At 34.9% G+C, this 21,289-nt stretch overlaps 1 protein-coding gene across 13 annotated transcripts in view; it reads right to left on the bottom strand.

The window, feature by feature from the left end:
* Nucleotides 1-21,289, bottom strand: part of ABCC9 (ATP binding cassette subfamily C member 9) — a 331,111-nt gene that overhangs the window by 132,663 nt on the left and 177,159 nt on the right. For all 13 annotated transcript variants that reach the window (XR_013830487.1, XM_079936823.1, XM_079936819.1 and 10 more), the window contains 6 exons: nt 18,758-18,818; nt 17,272-17,433; nt 14,350-14,491; nt 9,381-9,502; nt 2,031-2,197; nt 745-987 (listed from right to left, as the gene is read on the bottom strand). Coding sequence is in view for 12 of the 13 variants with exons in the window: in XM_079936823.1 (XP_079792949.1) it covers nt 745-987; nt 2,031-2,197; nt 9,381-9,502; nt 14,350-14,491; nt 17,272-17,413 (816 nt within the window). In the remaining variant the exon portion in view is untranslated. The remainder of the gene's footprint in view (nt 1-744; nt 988-2,030; nt 2,198-9,380; nt 9,503-14,349; nt 14,492-17,271; nt 17,434-18,757; nt 18,819-21,289) is intronic.

Raw genomic sequence — 21,289 nt, 5'->3', positions numbered from 1 at the left:
TTAATTGATCCATCATACCCAATTCCCTTCCAATGTTGGTGTAAATACTCCTATTTTTAATTACAATAATATCTGTAGGTGATAGCAATATAAAATACACCTTCCACGGTGGCTCTCACACAGAACTACTCAGAATGATAACAAGACAAATTGAAAATATCCAAAGATTTTGATATTTAAATTTTTAAAAGCAATTATAAATACCCAGAGAAAATACAAGAAGAAAGCAATTTTGCCAGATAGGTAGCATGATACATGGAGTAGGTAGGTGATGCCCCTTTATTTAATTTAGTTCCCCAATTTTGAAACACAGAATCCAAATTTTAATTAATAATTAATTTAAGGGTTTTAGTTTCTCAAAAGTTATTCATGGATACTTTCCCTTTAAATAACAAAATTATTGACAAGATACCTGAAAAAAGACAATAAAAATTCCATGCATTATTAATATGTGGTGGCAAGGATTAGACATACACAATTATTGAACTTAATTCTTAGGTCCTAGAGAAAAGACAGTGTTCTCTCTGTCCCTCCTCATGTAGTGACTGGGCAACTCACACACCATATTTCATAGGCTCTTCTGGTATATTCTCAGCAGCCCAGTTAACATGACTCAAAACTACTGGGAAAGACAGATTGAGAAAATCTGCTCTTCCTTAACTGTAGGTATTATTATTATTAAGCCTTTATATTAACAGGCCCATTCTCTACAATCACGGACATGAAAAACAGATACTAACTTACCTTTTGTTCTTCATATGCATCTTTCAAACAAACATAATTTGTTACCGCCCTCATTGCTATTGGTAATTTTCCAATTGCCTTCAGATCAATAGGCTTTTTATGAGCAGATATGATGAGCGTGTTCATCCACCAGTATGTTGCTTTTGACAGTAAATTCACAAACGGTTGAAGAAATCTCACACCCAGATCCTGGAGGTCTTCAGGAGGCTTTACTTTCTGAGGATTCATGAAGAACACATATCTCTGTGGCAAGAAAAATTCCACAGGATAACAACCTCTTTTTCCACATACTAAAAATAAAATTTTAACCTTTTCTACATTTTCATTTCATGAGGCCAAAATTTATATTTTCATACTTCTTTCCATCCCTTTCTGAAATATCCCTCTGAGGAAAAAAAAAATCCCTTTCGTTGTGAAAACATTCTAATTAAATTCCAGAATTTCACACTTAATACACTTGGGCCAATGCTAAAAATCAATTACCCCTTTAAAAGAGAGTTATCACTAAAAATCAATCTTTCGTGATATCCTTTCACGATATTTCATGATACTTAGTGGTAGATTCAACTAAATGAATATTTTTACATCGTGCAGATTGCTTAAATGTGTTATCAACACCACTGTTGAGTCACTCTGTTAATTTGTGGTCTGGCTAATGTTCGCTGTTTCCACTACCCATTGCAACATGTATCTTGTCATTCACAGCAAATTCAGAGTGCTCTGATGGAAAATGAACATTGAAAACTCAGTCACTAGTATATCACACTATATAACGGGCAGCGTTATGTGGCGGGAAGTACAATAGGTTTGTAATCACAGACCAGGTATGAGACTTGACCATATTACTTTGGCTATAAAGCTAGAGTTATACCTACGGAAGTTTCTTCACCAATGAAATGAGCAAACTGGATTAGGTTATTTTCTTTTCCATTCAAAATCTCTACGAATACACTAATTTGATTAAGCCAGGTTTGCTTTGGACCAATCATGGATGATGGAACTACCTGATGAAAACAGTTTCATCTATAATATAGACGCAGCATAATGTTTGGCACACCATAGGCACTTGATGAATATTTATGAATGAATACAGTAAATAGATTCCAGGGTCACACTGAGATTTTGGGAACATTAATGGTCTGAAACTTAGTAATTAGTTCAATTTTATATTTATACACATAGATGATATTTCACTGTTTATTCTCTTAAATACTGATTCTTAACTGACAATGATAATATTCAGGTTTTGAACTCCAGTAACTATACAAAAATCACTAGATACCTACCCTGACGCGAATGACATTGATCTCCACAGCCATCAGGAGTCCATTCAAAATGACCATTATGCCTGTGATGCAGAAACGCAGGTCTGATACTCCCCAACCAGACTGCCAGTATTTGACCAACTTTATAGTTTTCGTGATAAAGGCCATTACCCAATACAGGAATAAGGCTGAAAAAATAAAAAGTAAAAAGAAAAGATACAATCTTTCACTGCTATTTTTTAAAGCTTCACTGAAATTTCAATATACATACAGTGTTGACAAGGACAATTTAAGATATTCTATTTCCAGATAATTTTATTTGTTAACAAAACAACAGATACGCTTTAGTGTACTTTTGGAGTTTTGAATTGGAAGTATGATAATGACTTTAAAATATTAGTGCTTCCACTCTGATTATGTGGGATAGATGTGCAGATATAAGAAGACATGTAAATAGGACAGACTATACTCTTCAGAACTTAACATGTAATTAATTCTATAGACTTTAAAGTTAACTTTATATTTTGGTCTTGTGTTTTAAGAAGCCCTGATTATATAAAGAGTTAACAAACTGTGTAACCTATCCATTAGTAAGTATGTTGCAATTGCCAGGGGTGTTATCCTGGAATTATTATGGAATCTATGTAGCAATGTAATAGGGTTTCTGCTTTACTGATCAGAATTCAGGTAAGTTAAGTGACTCTTCTCACCCAAATGGTTTAAAACACCACAGGCATTCACAGTACACAGAGAAGAACACTGATCCTATAGAGCAAACTAGACCACAAGTAGGTCAGAAAAGTAGGGATCTATATCATCTCATAACCACAGCCAGCATTTTGCAGAAATATGAGATGAACGCACAGACTTTCCTAGAAATCTGTCATCAAGGATCCAGTATACTTTGAACTTTGAATAAAGCTCAGTACAAATGAATATGAGATGAGCAAGAAGAAATCTAAAATACACATAAGACAATCCCGCTTGGACAGCACTTATCAAAACCAGAAAGTTTAAGGGTGATCACAACTTCCTTAGAGAGAAATAACTGAACATTGGCATAGAAACTTATATCTTTTTTTTTAGCTTAAAATACAGGGATTGTCAGAATGGATTTAGAACAAATAAGTGGACCAAATTATGTGCTATCTAAAGAGATTCACCTTAATATAAAGAAACAGTAGATTGAAAATAAGTGGGTGGAAAAAGCTATACAATGAAAACAAGAAGCATTAGAAACCCGGAGTGGTTATATTAGTATCAGATAAAATGGACTTCAAGACAGAGTATTATCAGAAAATTTTAAACTTTTAATTATGATAACTGTGTCATTTTTCATAAAGACAATAAAAAATACACATATGCCTAATGAAGATTTAGAAAGTCTGAACATTATCAACCACCTTGAACTACTTTATATGTATAAGACTGATATTTAATATTATAAAAATACACCACCTTTGCAAAATCTACATTATTGTTAAATTCACATGGTACTCGTACACACTATATACTCACTCAGAAAACAAGAAGCAATAAATTGAAAATCATGGAAATCATATAAAGAATGTTCTCTGATCACGATGAAGTTAAATTAAAAATCAAGAATAAGCATATTGACTTTTCTATTGCTGTTTAGCAAATTACGATAGGTTTAGAAATTTAAAACAACACATTTATTATCTCACAGTTTCTGTGAATCAAGGCTGCAATCCAGGTGTGGACTAGGGCTACAGTCTCAACAGATTCGGTATCTTCATCTTTGCCAAACCTTATTGGCTGGAAGCAAGTCACAGGTCCACTCATACTCAAGTCACTCAAGGTCCACTCACACTCAAGTCACAGGTCCACTCACACTCAAAGTATACAGAGTGTGAACACCAGGCAGAGATAATGGAGGTAACCTTTGGATTTTTCCACACACTAAGATATCTAGACATCTCCAAATATTTGGAAATTAAACAATATGCAAGAGGGAGGAGATATGGGGATATATGTATAGCCAATTCACTTTGTTATAAAGCAGAAACTAACACACCATTGTAAAGCAATTATACTCCAATAAAGATGTAAAAAAAATACATTTCTAATTAACCATATGTTAAAAAAGAAATCACTAGGGAAATTAGAAAACATTTCAACTAAGTTATAAGGAAAATACTACAGATTAAAAAATTAAGAATTGCAACTAAAATAATACTTAGAGGAAAAGTTATGGCTTTAGATATTTATTTTAGAAAAAATTAGGTCCAAAATCAATGACCTAAGCTTCCACCTTAAAAGCTAAGGAAATAACAATGAACAAAATAAAAAGATGAGAGATAACTGTAAAAAGGCAATAAAATAGAAAATGAATAACTGAGAAAATGAACAAATCCAACAAGGTTGATTTTTTTGAAAAGATCAAGAAAATTCATAAGTCCCCAGCTAGGCTGATCAGGAAAACAACACAGATTTACCAATATTAGGAATAAAAGAAGAGTTACCCCTACATATCCTATGTACTTAAAAAGTATGATCAGGGAATATCCTGAACAACTTTTATGACAATAAATCCAAAAACTTAGATGAAATAGAAATTTTCTCTATATGTGGAATCTAAAAGGAAAAGATACAAATGAACTTATTTACAAAACAGAAACAGACTCATAGACTTAGAGAATGAACTTATGGTCACCAGGGGGGAGGGATGAGGGGGAGGGATAGTTAGGGAGTTTGGGACTGACATGTACACACTGCTATATTTAAGATGGATAATCAACAAGGACCTACTGTAAAGCACAGGGAACTCTGCTAAATATTATCTAACAACCTAAATGGGAAAAGAACTTGAAAAAGAATAGATACATGTATATGTATAACTGAATCACTTTGCTGTACACCTGAACTATCAACTATCACAACATTGTTAATCAACTATACTCCAATATAAAATAAAAAGTTAAGAAAATAAAGATAACTTCCCAGATGACTTCACTGGTGAATTCTACTGAACATTTAAGGAAGAAATGAAATTAATCTCACACAATGTCCTTCAGAAAACAGAGAAATAGAGAACATTTTCCAATTCATCTGTGTATCCCAGCATATAAAAGCCTGACAAAGCTATTGTGAGAAAAAAAAAAAAAAAACCCAGACCAATATCCCTTACAATAAATGTAAAAAACCCTAACAAACTCTAGCAATATGTAGCATGGATAACAAATCATGACAATGTATGGCTTAGCCCAGTATGCTCGGTTACTTTATCATTTGAAAAACCAATCAATGTACATCAGCAGAAACAACAGAAATATAATTGCTACAAGTGATGCAGGAAAAAAAAGTCTTTCAATAAAATTCAACATTTATCATGACTAAAAAAAGAAACCCTTGAGAAAGCAAAGCTTTGCATAGAAAAAAACTTACTTGATAAGGTCTTATATAAAAAGCTTAGGGCTTCCCTGGTGGTGCAATGGTTGAGAGTCCACCTGCCAATGCAGGCGACACGGGTTCGTACCCCGGTCCGGGAAGATCCCACATGCCACGGAGCGGCTAGGCCTGTGAGCCATGGCCTCTGAGCCTGCGCTTCCGGAGCCTGTGCTCCGCAGTGGGAGAGGCCACAACAGTGAGAGGCCCGCATACCGCAAAAAAAAAAAAAAAAAAGCCTATAATCAATTTTATAATTAAGTATGAAAGATTATATTCCCCTAACATCAGGAGCTAGATAAGGATTTCACTCTCACCATGTCTATTCTGCATCTTACTGGAGGTTCTACGTAGTGCAATATAGCAAGAAAAAGAAAAAAAAAGCATAAAGTTTGAAAAGAAACAAGTATAACTGTCTCTACTTTCAGATGGTATGTTTGTTTATATAGAAAATCCCAAAAAACTTACAGAGCAATAATTAAAAGTGATGAGTGAATTTCCAAGGTAGCAAGATACAAAGTCAATATAAAAAACCTGTTGTATTTTACACACTGGCAGAAACAATTGGAAAATAAAATTTTAAATACACTTCCATTTATAACAGCAGTGGTAAAACAAAAAAGCTAATAATAATTTTAACGAGACATGAAAGATCTCTACATCTCTATAAAATATTGCTACAGGAAATGAAAGGAGACCTAAAAAAGTAAAGAATGAATTGTGAGACTCAACATTTGTAAGATGTCAGTTCTCCCCCAAATTGTTCTGTACATTCAGGGCGATCCCTATCATAAGCCCCCCAAGGAATTTTTTTTTAAAGTAGGAACTGACGACCTGATTCTAACCCGTATATGGTAATAAAAAAGAACTAAAGTATCCAAAACAGCCTTGGGAGAAAAACAAAGAAAACAAGCTGTATGATCGTAATACATGACTTCAAGACCTCCAAAGCTACAGTAATCAAGACAGAATAGTGATGGCATAAAAATCCATGACTGTATCAAAGGAATGGAAAATATAGAGCCAAGAAATAGATCATACTTAAAGTCATTTGCTTTAATTTTTTCAAAGTTCCCCAAGAAATCCAATGAGAAACGGAAAGTCTATTCCACAAATGGTGCTCAAACACAGCTATACAGTTGGAAAAAAAGAACCTTGACACCAACCTCATACACCATACACACAACCGATTTTTACTGGATCACAGTCCTAAAAATAAAAACTGAAAGTATAAAGCTTCTTAAAAAACCCAGGAGAATATGAGGGCAACATATTTTGAAGGAAGGCAAAGACTTAAGACACAGAGAGCAATAACTATACACGAAAAAATAATAAATTATACTACATTAAAATTAAAATCTGTTCATCAAAAGACCCTGTTAAGTAAATGAGTTTGCAAGCCACAGACTGGGAGGGAAATATTCTCAAAACATGTGTCTGATGACATGCTAGTGTCTAGTATATACAAACTACTCCTACAACTCAATAATAAAAATGCAGTCCAATAAAAAGTGGGCAGGAGATATGAATATGCACTTCACAAAAATAACAAATGGCCAATAAACTCATCAAAAGTGTTCAACATCATTAGTCATCAGGGAAATGCAAATTAAAACCACAATGTGTTATTAGTACACACCCACCAGCATGGCTAAATTAGAAAATCAAGATCTTCAAACGGATGTGAAACAACTGGAATTCCCACACACTGTCAGTAAGCATGTAAAATAAACCACTTTGAGAAAAAATCTTGTGGTTTCTTACAAATATAAACATTTATGTACCTACCCTATGACCCAGCAATTTCATTCCTAGGTATTTACCCAAAAGAAATAAAAACATACATTCACAAAAAACTTGCACATGCATGTTTATAGCAGCTTTTTTTCATGATAGCCAAAATCTGAAGACAGTCCAGGGGTCTACTGACAAGAGAATGGAAAAACTGTGGTATATTTATACAGTAGAATACAACCCAACAATCACAAGAACAAAATACTGATTGATATTACATTATGGGTGACCCTCCAAAAATCATGCTGAGAGAAAGAAGTCTTACACAGAAGAGTTTACACTGTGTGATTCAATTTATGTGAAGTTCTAGAACAGGCAACTCTAATCCACGGTGAGAAAAAAATCGGTTAGATGTGCCTCTACAGAGATGAAAATGAGGATTGATTAGTAAGGGGCACAAGAAAATTTTCACGGATGATGACGGTGTTCTAGATTATGATAGGGTTATACAGGTGTATGCATTTAACAAATTAAGATTTCTGTACTTTGGTATGTAAATTTTATCTCACAAAAAGAACTGCAAACAAATATTTAACTTTAGCTAATAACATGCATGCTGAAATAATCAGGGAGTGATGAATAGCAACGCCTGTGACTTACTTTAAAATGCATCAAAAATTAAGATGAATTGATGGATGAATAGGGGAGTGGAAAGATGTAGATATTTGATAAAATAAATAGAAGAAAATGTATACTGAAGAATCTAGGTGGTAGAAAAATAAGTATTCATCTAATGCTTTCAACTTTCTGTATGTTTGGTGATGTTCGTAATATAATGTTGGGACAAAATTACTAGTTCTGGGTTCTTAACATGTGTGATTCTTCTAGGTCCAAATATTTCTCTCCTAAAATAAGAAGAAAGTTAGACTAGCTTTTAACCCTGTAAGTCCTTCCAGAAATATGATCAAATTGTGCCCTCTGTCTTGTATCTACATAAAAATTCAGAGCCGGATTCTGACTGCATTTCCTTCAAAATATTATTAAATTGCACATTTCCTTTCTAATCACATCTTATAACTCTTATATCCACATCAGTTTTTCAGAAACTTAATGTCAAGAGTATTGAATTCCCAATGTTATTTGTATTTTTGCTGTTGCCTTTTTTTGGCATCTACATAAGATTTCCGTAATAATATCTGCCTACAATTTTATACCAAACGGCTTTCTATTAAGATAATTCTGACTTGGACAAGCCTTTTAAATGAATATTGAACCCTGACAACTTGTTTTTATTTGATTACCTTTGCTGAATCATATAATGTGACGCAACACAGAATTAAATAATCAGCACGTATCACTTATTCATTTCAAATTTTAATATCCTCTGGATAAACAAATAAAATAATATTTGTGTGGTTTAATCATTCCTTTTCCTAACTGCTATATTCAGTAGTCAATGTCATTTTCATCAAATAACAATCAAACGAAATCCATGAACCTTAGAAAACTGTAAACATTTACTCACACAAAAACATACAACTCTGCCTACCATTTTAGAGGACACACAGTCCCCTGCAGCCCATGCATAATCCACGTTCTGTAACTTCACCTCAGCTTTCTATATGAAAGTGTACACCAAGGAATGCAAGGATGGATCACAGTATTACATGTAACTATTTGGAATGAGTTCTTTATTTCAGCATAAAGCAAAAAATAAAATTAGGAAAACTTTAGACAGCCTCTGATTTCCACAGGACAAGAAGGCAAGAGAGGCTTATAAAAAGTAATGTTAGGCAGGATGTAGATGTGAGGGGCTGTGCTTTGGGGGCAGCTGCTTCTCAGGAGAGTATAGTTTTCAGCATGCAGTGAACCACACTCCGCTGCAGAGAGGCCCTGATGCCTCAAGAGCAATTCTAGGAAGAGTATGACACGCCCACAGCATCCATGAAAGACTTGGATCTTCGGAAAATGCCTCAGGCCTCCAAACCAGAGGCAGAAACACGCAGAACTAGCTGGGGTGACTTGCTCATCAGATGTCCTGAGGGGATAGAGTTTTCACAGCCTATAATAACACAACTTACTTCATCTCCACATTTAATGGGAGACTAAAGAAGAATTCTCATGCCTTCCAATCCCTACCCTCGCTGAGAGCATTTACTATGAGGAAAAAGAAAAACAAATAGCTCTTGGGGGAAAAAACAACAATTACAACACTTGGATCATACTTACCTAAAAGTAATTTAGGAAAATTTGATGTTTCAATATTATGATAATATACTATTGATGTTGTAGTGGCAACAAATCCCATCACGGCCGGCATGAAGAGGTGGAGATGTCGCGACTCGCGCCGTCTACAGAGAGCGGGACAGTATCAGTGTCTACAGCTGATGGTTCCAGACAGCGTCACATTTTGTTTCCAACTTTTTCATTAAAACGTTCTCTCAGCAATATTTAAAATACAGAATGAGGTATTTTATATACAGAATGCTACGAGAATATACAAGGAAGATTACATTGGGAGACATAATTCTGCTGAAAAGACTTACCCTCACATGGAGGGTTGGTTAAATACAGCTAAACAAGATGTTACAATGCTTACAACAAAAGCAAATGTATAACAATTCCTATACTGAAGGGCAGAACTGCTGAAATAATTTAACACCTGAAGCAAGTAAAAACAATCAGCTGAATATGAACTCTACTGTATGTTAAAGTACATTTATTCTTTTGATAGTTTTCCCAGACTTTATGGCCTTCAGTGGCTTCTCCATTTTCATTAATTCATTCAACACATATGTGTTTGCTGGTCCAGACACTATTAGATTGTGGGATGCAACAGCGAACAAGACAAGATATAGTGTCTGTGGTCACAAAGTCTACAGTCTATTGAGAAGAACAATAGGAAATAGGGAATTATAACACAGGTGAAGGGACTGGGAATGCATGCAAGGCTAGTGCCTGAGACAGAGAAAGAGAAAGCCTTGAGAAAGGAGTGACTTCTAAACTGAGACCTTAAGAAGAGGAATTGCTCCTTAGAGGAAGCAGAGTAAGACTGTTCCAGGAAGAGGGTCTAGATACGTCCAAGGGTACTACTACAAGCAATTCAGTGTGGCTGCAAGGACACAAGACTTCATTCTGAGGGCAATAAAGAGCTTCAGGTGGATTGGAAATAGGCCAGGACAGATGTGCATGGTAAACTGCCCTCAAGTCCATTTGTATTAATAATACCATACAGTTAAACATTTACATTTTCTCAAATTATTGAAATATACTGGTACACAAACGGTATAGAGAAGGAAGTAAATAGTTCAAGAGTGAAGGAAAGAGGAAGATTTGGGAAGGTCATTTCAGAAAAGGTATAGTTGACAATGAGAATTGAAATATAAAAAGGAAGCCACTAGTCAGGAAAGCGGTGGAAGAGCACTTAACAAACAGGGAACAGAATGTGTAAAATTCCAAGTAGTTTAGTGTTCTTTAAATAGTAAGTTTGAGATCAGTTGTATTATGAAAGGCACTGTATGCCACGGTAAGGAGCTAAAATCTAATCTTGCAGAAAACAGAAATACTTTAACAGGAAAGTGGTAGAATAAGATTAGGGTTTTAGAGACAGATCAATCTGGTAGTAGTGTGGATGATGGAGTTGGTAGGTACTGTGTGTGTCTGAGGTGAAGAGAGAGACACAGAAGGAAAGTAGTTAGTAAACTATGGGGAGAGGCCAGGTGAGAGATGATGAAAGCCTGAGTTGAGCTTTGCCAGCAGTAACATGAAGGAGATAATACAGTCTTTTGACAGTCTTTTTCTCCCTTCTCTTTGGACCACAGTAAGCCTTAGAAGAGTCACTTTTGGAGCAGGGTAACTTAGAGGTTAGAGTGATGAGACCTTTACATGGAGAAGTAATTTGCATGTATGAGTTAGGAAGGTGTTTTGCAGGTATGTTACAGGCTTACTTTAAACCATTTCACTTATGTTCCTAAGTAACTGTAATTTAATGTTGGTAGGATAGCAAATTATGAATAGCTTTAATTGTATGTTTAAAGTCATATGTTCACTTGGAAAAGACTGTCAAAATGAACAGGACTTAGCGTTAGGGTATGAGTGTGACGGTGATGGAGATGTAGAGAACAATTCTCAGGGGGCTTGGGCAGATGGTGATAAGATTTTAAGAGGAAGAGCCCATTGGAGAGAGGAATGTGTGGATTGTGAAGGTGTCTAATAAACACGCAAAAGAAGATGCCTAAAAGGCAAGTGTATGTGGAGATCTGGAACATAATCAGGGACATTTGGAGTTATTAATACAAAGAGGGTAATGAAAATGTGATAGTACTATGATAGTGTAAGAGCTGGCTTAAAAACCACCCACCTCCTCCCAGAAACAGTTCAAATAATCAAAGAGAAAAAGTAGGAAATAAATAGTTCATCGTTACAGAAATTAAGAAATGCTTCTAATACTCTTTAATTATTGAAGCAAAGAAAGAATCAGAAGGTCACTTAATATTTAGAAAATTTAAAAATGAGCACACTACCCATCAAGGCCTATGAAATGTGGTCAAAACCATACCCAGAAGAAAATTATAATCTTAAACATATTCAATAAGAAATTATTATAATAAATAAATTAAGTAGTCAATTCAAGAAGTTAGAAAAAGAATAACAAACAGTAAGGGAGGCAACAATAAAGGATTAATAAAGATAGCAGAAGCTACAGGAAGGGTTATATTTACTTTATTTCTTTATTAGGAATTTAATATGTTTCTTAACCATACTAGTATTTTTATTAAGATTTCTATCACATTGTAACTGTTCTACTTACAATGTAGTATAGTTTTTGAGTGTCCCAAAACCCTATTCTTTCCTTTAACCTCTATTATTTTTAGAGAAAAATTTGCAGACTTAAGTGTTTTGGTAGAAGCATAAATATCCCATTATAGCAGAAAATCTTTAGTCAGAAAGTTAGAGAGAAAACCAAAAACTATATAGCACAGAAAACAAAAGAACAATTTCAAAAAAAGAGAAAATGATAGAAATGAAAACCTAAATGAAAACACAATAATAGTGAAGATTTTAATTTACACTTTTCGAATTTGATGGATTAAATAATATAAAAATAATGAACACACAGGACTGTAGCAATACAATGAGTAAACTCAATAAAATTTTGTCTCCTATAAAGAATATATATTATTTCTTAATACTCATTAATTACTTATAAAATGATGGAATATTTGACTATAATGAAGATGTTAATGTCCCAGAAGGTATTCATTTAATAAATTACATGCTCTAATAATAAACCAATCAAATCAGATTAAAGAGCAAACTGAAAATGATTCCTAGACCTAGGAGAGTATCTCCACCAGAATCACAAATTATTTAGATAGAAATAAAAAAGAGAATACTTCTTAGGAAAACCGGTGCAAAACAAGATGTTTCAAAAGAAAAATTAAAAGCTTTAATATTTGTATTACTAAAAAGGAAAATCAAATATTCAATCAGGAAAGCATGCGCATTGTTTCACTAATTATAATGGGCATTTGTGATATTTTGGGTAAAAAAACAGTTCTTAAAATTTTGTTAAAAAAAAAAAAGAAAGAAGGAAACAAGGCATGATCAGAGGTGTCAAATATAATAAGTATGTTAAAGAGGAAAAGATGTCCATGAAGGCAACATTAATGTTCTCTGGGATACTTGTAGAAGCAGTTTCCGGAATAGGACAAGGCATGAGAGAAAGCAAACAAAATCTTTGGATTCAGAAGTAACTGCAAGATGTCTTTTGGAGAGTCCTGGATGAAAAGGGGAAGGAGAAGAGTCTGCAGCAAAAGAATGGGAGAGGGTAGCACAAGATCAAAGGTGTATTTCTGCTTGTTTTTAGCATGGGTCTCTTATATCACTACGGCTATAAAAAAAGTTTCCGTCGTTAGCACATGTCCTCATCGTTAGCTCAGCCTCTGTCCTAAGTCTCTGACTGAATCTACACATCAACCATGAGGCTGGAAAGGAGGACTCATCCTTGCCCACACGATGTCAAGCTTTTAGGACACATGGGACTTCCACTATATACAAGTACATAAAAACATGGAGAATTAGCCTATATGTTAAGGGAATAAAAAAATGAAGACTAGAATTGGATATGCTAATAAAATATAATACAAAAATGCCGAAGAGTTGTAAGCAATTCTCAATAACAGCCAATAAGCTTCTAAATGCTTGGAGAGGCGACATATCTTAGGGTCTCTGATTTTCCTTTCAATCAGAAACTAACATGTGCACATATATGCAAAGAACTGTCATAAAACATTACAAAATAGATGGCTCCATGACAAAATTCTTGAAGTTTCATTCCTTGTTAACTGCGACAGAAAAACGTAAACCTCAGGAGAGGTTCTTATTCGATAAGAGGAAAACGATTTTCAAAACTTTCTGTTTTAGACTTTAAAGATCTTTTCATATCAATTCTTCAATGAAAGATATACCATTTAGTGTAATTTTGTAATCGAAATTTTCCTATTACTTGAGTTTATTTTCTGTTACTATGTGATAAAAATATTTCTCCCACATTATGTTCAAGTTCAATAGAATTCATTACATTCTAACTGCCTAATACAAACTTCTTCTTTTATAAGAATGACAAAATTCCTTCAAAAATAGGGGATTCATGACAAATCCTGATTTTGAAATAGTTACGTGCTTTGCCTCAATTTGTAGCTGTATCCTCACTGGTTCTCAGACTCCTTTAATGCCTGCCTCATCTACCTTTCCTATTTTACAAAGTAAATTGAAATATCTGAGAACTATGTATATATATTTATACATAAATATATAACCATTGGAGCTACATGTTAAAATAGACAATCTTTCTTGCTATTTATATCTATTTTGAAAGATAAGGTAAACGTCAAAATGTTTAAAAAGAGAGAATTTTCTGCCAGGGCTTTGTAGACAAAGGAGTGAAGAAACAGAAAGCACAGCAATGAGCACAAGCCCCAGAGATCCGAACTTGTATTATCAGAGAAAGGATGCAGCACCACAAAAATACAGACAACATACATGTTGATCGTATAAAACGGGTGACAGCTGCGGCACCTAATAAGTTATAACCAAACAGTTAAGGCTGACTTGGTACGTTACACTCTTAACTGCTATCCATAGCAACGTACCCACTAGGATTGTGTAATCCCATTAACTAAGTGTAGTCACTTACGAATCTGAAACGATGCCTTCTGCTATTTCACACACATGCACAAATAGGAGGGCAAACGTAAGAATCCATCTCAGGTTGTGTCCAGGAAAATGAAGCCACGTATTGTGATGAATTTGTACTTTTGAGCTTTGACTCCCCCACCCTGAAAAAGGTAAAGAGAGAAACAAAGGATCAATTAGAATCATGGAAATAATTTACATTGTGATATGCTGGGTGGCAGTGGGGTCCTGAAACCTTATTCCTTTCTAGGATAGCAATAGAAATCCTGGGCTATTTTCATTATGTTAAAAAAAAAAAGAACAACTTCAATTAATGTTTCCAACACTGCCTAGGTTAACACGTTAACATTTGTTGCCTTGCTTAGGAATAACACAAACTCTGGATGACAACCTGGTTATCTCATGCTCATTAAGCTCTTACTGACAGGTCTCTGATTCACTCCAAAGAAAAATAAATTAATGATCATATTAATAAAAGCTATTTGGAGCCTCAAATCTTTCAAAAGATGGGATCTGTGGGAGGACTGACCGAAAAAAAAACCCCATACTTGGTGATGAAATATAGGAGCCATTGCTTGAGTCAACTCTTAATCATATGCATATCATGCAAGAAAAATGATAACCTATGACCCGGCCAGCACTATTCAGCAGTGCTAGTGGTATTTTCTCAAAGAAAGCGAAAGTGTTGTTGATTGACAAGCTTGTAAGGAGACTCAAGAACATTATAGGTTCACCCTTCGCTGCTCACTGAAGAAAAGAACTAGTTACCAGATTACGTTTTAGTAAAAATTTTGATGGTTTCCCCTCAAAAACACAGAGTAATGTCAACTCATATATGAGGTGCTAAGAAAGGACCCCACTCTTGTCTCTTTTGTCACCGTCATTTTCTCAATTTTTTGACTATAGAGAAACCCCACATACTTCCAAGAATGAATGGGGTTGTGCACTAAAAGTACTGAAGGAAGAAATTTCTGTATTTCTGGACAAAAGGGACCCCTAAAGCAGTCTTTGAAAAGAATACTAATTCATATCTTAGTTGTTCATTATTTGAAAATTAGTTACATTTCACATATTCTACTAGAATTTATGCTGTAAATTCCTGCAGGTAAACTCTGTCTTTTTTTGCAACATTGCCATTTTCCTTATGCCTGATACTTCTTTGAGATTTATTTATGATTTCTCACTAACTCAAGTAGCCAGTGTTATGGATCAGTAGTCTGCATTTTTCTCCACCATTTCCCTTTGACAATGTTAATTCCAATTCCACTTGATTCAAATACCCTTTTGCCAGCCACTGTGTTCCCTGCTAGAGATGCAAACAGGACTGTAATAATAATTGCTCTCAATAAGTTAACTGGATGTCAAAAAGGAATTATTAACTGTAAAATTGCAATAAAAAACAATGTTCTACTTTTGGCCAAAAGGCATTCTTAATGTCCTACAAATGCCACCACACATACAACAAGAAGTCCTGGTCCCAATATATTTAATGTCTATGCATTTGTTTGACATGAATAACTATGTACCAAGAGTTATGTTGGCCTCTGCATAATATATGTCATATAACAGAAATCCTTTGGTCACTGTTAGAATGCTAGGTGCATAGTAATCCCTCAGTTAAGACTTGTACAATGAAGAAATAAAAGCTTACAAATTATTTTTAAACATTTCTTTAAAGCCGATCCTTAAATTATGCTTGCTTGCTTTTTTTTTTTTTTTTTTTGCGGTAGGTACGCGGGCCTCACTGTTGCGGCTTCTCCCGTTGCAGAGCACAGGCTCCGGACGCGCAGGCTCAGCGGCCATGGCTCACGGGCCCAGCCTCTCCGCGGCATGTGGGATCTTCCCGGACCGGGGCACAAACCCGCGTCCCCTGCATCAGCAGGCGGACTCTCAACCACTGAGCCATCAGGGAAGCCCCTATGCTTGCTTTCTTAACAGAACAGTCTGATTGTTTTCTCATTTATTTTTATGAGCAAAATCATGCATGGGAATATTAAGCACCAAATTCAAAATAGTGGTTACCTCTTTTGAAAGGACAGGAACATAGGATGCAGGAAGAGTAAGAGGATAAGGACATGGTATTCATACTTTTAGATTCCTTACAGTGAGGGTGGTAAAGTCAATAAATGTTTATTACATTAATCTCTGTCATTTTTATACATGAAAAATATTTTATAATTTTAGAAGGTCTATTTTGGTTGTTTTGGAAAAGTTATACAAATTATACATAATCGCTCTAAATAATTGTATTTTGTGTGGATATATATATGTAAACTACAAAATAATAGGGAAAACTATATTTTTACCTTCTTCCTAAATAGTTTGCACATGTACTCTTTCTACCTGAAACACACCCTATTTTTTACTTGCACGCTCTGTATCTTTCAAGTCCCCAAACATGTCACTCCATGCATTGTCCCCACCAGCCCCAAAGAGAGTTAGTTGCTCTGGTAGGCAAACGCCCAGGATAATTTGTTCCTGTATCTGTAAATGCGCTTACAAGGTGGTGTTGGCATTTCTCTTCACTTTCTGACACACTTGTTTCACTGGAAAATTCCTGTGAATATTCCAGGCAAGTACTGTGTTTTACCCATTTTTCATTCTCTTCACCTAGCACAAAGCAAGCACTCACCAAATACTTTTGATCTATCTCATATAATTCTCTTTTCCTCTTTTTAAAAAACTGCTGCTACTTGAAGTCCATTTCTAAGAAGGCATATGACTTCTACTTTATCTATAGAATATCAAACGCCAAAAACATAAGTAATTGGAAAACGAAATACTTGCTTGTTCTTTTCCCACAGACTTACATGCTAGTTCTCGTGCTGGAGAAATTACATCAACATTATACCAAATCTCAGCCATTAACAAGACTCTTCTTATAAATGCTAGGTGATGAACTGTAGGACAGTAGGTTACTTACCAATAAACAATATTGGAAAAGTGATAAACAACAGGAAGACGTGAGGGACCAGGTTGAGGGCATCCACAAAACAGGGATTTTGCAACACACCATCATAGATATTATATGAAGAAATATTGTTACCACAGAATGAAAGGCTCATTTCTTCTTATATAGTTTACTCTAAAAGGAAGAGAAAGGAGGAAAAGCCTCTTATTATGAAATTCTCCTTCATTAAATTATAGACTTAAAGAGGTGTTATATCATAAAATTAACCCCCTTTATCTTTGCAGTTGAGGAAATAGAAAACTCTATGCCAAAGTTATTCAAGATTTACTTATAAAGGCCTTATACCTTCCATAAGATCCACTTTTCAATAGGTTTTTTATCCAGATTAAAATATTCCATTTTAACTTGGAAAATACATAATAATTGATATCTACCAATAGTGGTAGCTCAAAGGAGTGTTTGTCTAAATAATCAAAAACCAAAAATGGTTGCTTATCAAGAAAAAGGGGGAAAAACGAAACTGACTGGAAAGTCAAAATGGTGTAATATCAAATCCTTTCCCATGGTTATTCATTGAAAATGCTTTCACAACTTCAGCTGGACACAATTTACTGCAACATTTCATCCATTGCAGGAAATAGTAATACAAAGAGACCAACTGGGAGGCAACCGGCATACAGCCTTTTTCTGAACAATAGAAAAATCAAGTGTTTAAGACTAATTAAATATAATTCAAGTGACAAGTTAATGAAACTACTCAGGTCAAAGGGTCACAGCTTATTCTTACATGAAATGCATCCTACTCAAGTTTTGAAACAAAGGATGCCTTTTTATTGGAAAGCTCTATTCCATTAGAGGAGAAGTGGACAAGCTTAGAGAAGAAACAGAGGTCAAGATGACACACGGTTTTCTTAGCCATTGTTGGGATTCTGGCTTCTACTCTGAATGAAATGGAGCCACTGAGAGGGTGGAGATCAGAGGAGGGACAAGCTCTGACTTACAACATTTTCAATGAATTCTTACTGCTGTGCCGAAACATGGTCTAAGAGCGAGGGTCTATTTCATCAAATGTGAAATGCCAGCAAGACTTTTAGCATTCGGAAAATTTCTTTTATGTCTACTATTTATTTAACACCTACTAAATTCCGGGAACTTTGCATACATTATTTAAGCCCTCAGAACAATGAAGCAACGTTTGTGGAGCTCTTCATATTTTAGAGGATGCTATTGGTGTTCAGAGAGGTTCAATAACTTGCCAACCAGTAGAGTAGCCAGAATCCACAGACACGTGTCTGACTATAAACTATGTTCATCCCACTCCATCACATAGCTTCCAACCTATTTTTTTAAAGCAATCTCTTATCTATTCATATTAAAATAAGCAGCAGTTTAAGCTTTCAACCTCACTGGACTTTGTTTCTTTTCCATAATTATGTCACCTTGGATTCTGAGTTAGGTTATTCAAGCTTGGCAAAGGTTTAGATAACTAAAATAGTACCTTTTCTCTCTTTCCTTTCATTGATAATTGATTTAGTAATGGTCACGAATCATATTTTTTCCTAGAAAAAAACAAAATGTGTTATACAGAAAAGACTGGCAACAGTAGGCAAACTATTGGAGAAATCAAATTTTAAACAAAAATTTTACAAAACATATGAATAGAACAACTAGTTAGAAAGTCTGTGTATTAACAGTCTGTAAGTGGTCATATGGAATTCCTCTCATATTATTTCTGGTAACACTTTTTTTTCTTATGTTCTCTAGTCAAGACCTTTTTTCATCTTTTCCAAAAAAATGTTATATTTTTTTAAAAACTCAAGATGAAGTTATATACTTGCCAAATCCTTACCAACTGTTAAGGTTCTAAGCTAGATAAGGGAATTTTTAAAAGGACTTGAGATTTTTAAATTAGCAGTAAAAAGGAAGTTCTGAGTTTATAATTGTATGTTAGATGTATTTCTGGTAAAAATGAAGAAAACAGAAACTGAAAAATAATAGCTTGTAATGGAATTTTTAAGACTACATCCTTTACTTAATAGAAGTGATAAAAGGAAACTTTAAGTTCTCTTAATTGAAAGACATGTATAAACTGTTTCCTAGAACAAACCGGAAAATAATTTTTACTTTAGCTAGTTTTATAATCTTATCAAAAGTTATAGTATTCCAATTGGCTACATTTATAAACCTTGATATTTCATCATGATCACTGAGCCAGATGCTAAAATAGAATCTGAATTTGCAAAACATCTATATACTTCATTAACATAAGCACTGCCTGCCTGGTATTTAATCAATCCTGAAACCTACCAATTAAGTAATCTTTGGATATGTAACTGTGGAAAGAAAACATCAGAAAAGTACAACAACTTGAAAAAGTCAAAGAATATTTTTAGCCATGCACTTGATGTCTGGGACTTTAGCCCATTAATTAATTAAGTGTAAAAATACTTCTTGACGCTGACCATGCACTGGGCACTAGGAGTTCAGCAGTGCACATAACAGCAACAGTCCCTGTGGTCCTAGGCTATATAAATCAGACTAGATGTATCCCAAACATTCTTGGTATAATGTAAAGGTTATGATCCAAAAGACAGGGAAATATACAATGACATAATGGCACTAAAATGCATACTTCATACTGGTAAAGTAAAAACTTTAGAATGATGTTTTTCTACCATCATCTTAACCTCACATTTCCCCTTGGCTCCCAGCCTGTTCACTGTCTCTCTCTGCATGCCTCCTTTTTTGCTTTTTCTTCTGCCTCTTCCTCTATCCTTTTCCCCATACCCCTTAGCCTTCTCCTCCCCAACACCCAGCCTGTATGCAGCACATTCTAATAACCAGCCCTTACTACAACCCAACACGGACAAAAAGAGGGAAAAAGTAAACTTATTGCAGATCTGTTGACATTGTTTGTGTGCACCTGAGGCGTTTTATTCAATCAGGATTTTTCAACTAATTCTTAAATCTCCAATTGTCATTCAGGGTTTCCCTCCCAGGACCCAAGTTAAGTTGGGAATGCTTTGGGAAGGGTATAAATTGCTGCTCTTGCTGGATAAATGCTGTCACATGACACCTACAGCCCCACCCCTTCTGGAGCTGTCTAGTTCAGCCAACACTGAGAGGCCCCAGCATCCAGGGGGAGGGAGAGGGAAGGAGGCCAGATAGGAAGATATGACATTTTTCTCCCCACAAGCATTAACCCACAGAAAGATGTTCAACTGTTTATGATAGCTGATAGGGTTGGAGAATTTGACTGAATGAACTTTAAAGACAAACACCAAAAGTGAAACTTCAATTCTAGGGACCGTCTGTAGAGTAGAAAACGTAAAACAAAAATATTCCTTGATGACCACACTTATGATTTCATGGCAAGAATACTACCCTCAGTATTCTTATGCCTTGAAATATATTGGGTGAAGTTCCACACCCTCAGGATTTATAACATTTGGATTCAGTTGATGAATATAAAGTAAATAAGTGAAAACTAGCACTCTTTTCTGTTCACCCAGCAGACAGTGTCAGTTCTGATGGGACAGCAATCCCAGAGAATTTAACATGCTGGAAACACCTGAAGAAAACATGCTAAATGCAATATAAAAAGCTTGCATTCTCACACACAAAATAACTCATTCTTCAGTTATTCAGAGATTAACCAAATTATGATGTGAGACACAAACACAACATTTTAAAGAACTTACTCAAGGCTTTATCATCACCTAGGGTATGCTCAGGATCAGATCACTTAGGAAAACAAATGTAATTAAGTTATTTGAAGTTATTCAGTCCATGGTTCATAAAATACGAAGTAAAAGACATCTGTCTGTCTATCTATGTATGAATGACAGATCCAAGTAGAAAATCACAAGCAAAAAAGTCCCGACTTCTGATTTAATGCCTGAGCTGAAGCACCCATCGAAGTTCTACTGCATACCAAAGGAAATGTTGGAACAACTCAGCAGATAAGATTTCTTACACAGACACTCCAGTGATTCTTTTTTTTTTTTTTAAATCCCACACTGGACAAATA

Source organism: Stenella coeruleoalba, assembly GCF_951394435.1.
Source record: "Stenella coeruleoalba genome assembly, chromosome: 11".
In the NCBI taxonomy this organism is placed as follows: Eukaryota; Metazoa; Chordata; class Mammalia; order Artiodactyla; family Delphinidae; genus Stenella; species Stenella coeruleoalba.
The sequence above is the reverse complement of the archived record's forward strand: the minus strand, read 5'-3'. Positions and strand labels throughout refer to the sequence as shown.